The sequence below is a fragment of the Antrostomus carolinensis genome, unplaced genomic scaffold (genome assembly GCF_000700745.2).
Source record: "Antrostomus carolinensis isolate BGI_N321 unplaced genomic scaffold, ASM70074v2 scaffold31342, whole genome shotgun sequence".
Classification (NCBI taxonomy): domain Eukaryota; kingdom Metazoa; phylum Chordata; class Aves; order Caprimulgiformes; family Caprimulgidae; genus Antrostomus; species Antrostomus carolinensis.
Genome location: NW_010300695.1, coordinates 1,881 through 3,442, shown reverse-complemented (window position 1 = coordinate 3,442; position 1,562 = coordinate 1,881). Strand labels below are relative to the sequence as shown.

General features: G+C 50.8%; 1 protein-coding gene across 1 annotated transcript in view; it reads right to left on the bottom strand.

Moving 5' to 3' along the window:
- LOC104521277 (homeobox protein Hox-A10) overlaps positions 1–1,560 on the bottom strand; it is a gene marked incomplete at its 5' end in the record, with an annotated part of 2,037 nt that extends 477 nt beyond the window's left edge. Inside the window, one exon of the mRNA XM_010163221.2 lies at positions 1,257–1,560. Within this exon, the coding sequence (XP_010161523.2) occupies positions 1,257–1,560 (304 nt within the window). The remainder of the gene's footprint in view (positions 1–1,256) is intronic.
- Between the last annotated feature and the right edge of the window lie 2 nt (positions 1,561–1,562).

The window sequence follows — 1,562 nt, the reverse complement described above, 5'->3', positions numbered from 1 at the left end:
CCTCTGCCCAAAAAGCTCCGGGCAGCCTCCGGCGCTGCAGCGTAGCTCGCTGGACAGTTCATCTCCCACCCCACAAAACAGGATTTTACCCTCTCCCTCTCGGCCTCTCCGAGCTCACTGTTACTGGGGGGCGGCTTGGTGAATGGCCTGGCGTCGGTTTTCTCCCTCTAGCCACCTGCTTCCAAAAAACCCCAAAGCCAGTGGATCTGAACTCAGTAAGTGTGCTCTGGAGGCAGAAAACAAGGTGAGCTGGGGAGCCGGAGCCTCCCCGCCTCCAGCCCCTGCCTTCCCGAGAACCTTCGCCCGAAACGGTTGATAAGGAGAGGGCCTTTCGGGGGAGAGAAAAAATAAATAAAATTTTTAAAATTCCCCCATTGCGGGTTTTTGATTTCTGTCAGTGAAACCGGCTGGGAAAGAGGTAATACTGATCCCTCGATGACTCGGAGCGGTTAGTGGTTTGGGGTTGGCTCTCTAGTAGTTTCCCGCTTTCTTTTTAATTTTGATCTTATTATTTTCCAACGGAGCGCCTGAAGGAATAACAGGGCGTCTGAAATGCAGCCGGAGAGAAGCGCCTGATAAGTGTGCCGCCCAGGGAAGGGGATGTTGGTTTTGCTTTATTTTTTGTTTTGGTGGGGTTTTTTTGTTTTGTTTTTTTTTTTTTTACCATGGGGACCCGAAAGGGAAATAAATAAGCAAATTAATAAATAACAACCCTGTTATCTAGTGTAGACGCTGAAGGATATTCGCTGTGCATTCATCAGTCTAATTTGATAGCAGTTCATAGATGGCACATTTCAGCGCGGCTGTTATTCCGAAAAGCATTCTGGATCGTAAAATATAACTTACCGCGTTAATAGGTTTATTTATTGGCACTGCCTATTGCTTATTTTGGATGCTTTACAAACATCTCTGTTATCTGGTAGGCACCTCCACATCACAGGGGAAAGATTGTTCTTGTTTTTCTATATGTTTAAGCAGCATGCAGGCTAAAGTTGCTTAGAGCGGAGGCTCTAAGGGTTTTAAACTATAAGATGGACATTAATTTTTACGGCAACCCCATGCCCGAATATTACAAAGTTCAGAAGGTCAGTCTGAGCAGAGCTTCTTGGCAGCCCCGTGGGGCTGCTGGGATCCTTCTTTCGTATCGCGATGCCACTATGATCCTCAACTGTCTTGTTTTTTCCTCTCTCTTTTTTTTTTTTTTTTAATCATCACCACCATCATCATCATCATCATCATCATCATCATTCGCTTACCTACGGGCTCTTTCTCGGGAGAGGCTTTGCTGCTCTCTGACGGAGCTGGAGAGAGCTCCTCTGCGGTGGAAGATGAAGCCTGAGTCTCGTCCTCCCTCTGGGAGACACACGCCAAGGGGCTGGGGGAGCGCTCCTCGTCCTCCTTCCTCCCCGCGTCCGGGACGGGAGGCAGAGATGGAGGCGTCTGGAAGCGGCCGGGGGGCTGCGGAGGGAAGGGGGCAGCCCCGGCCGGCCCCGCGCCGTAGCTCTTGGAGGTGCCATAAGCCTGGGAGAGGCGGAAGTAGCCCGGGACGGGGCCCCCGCCGG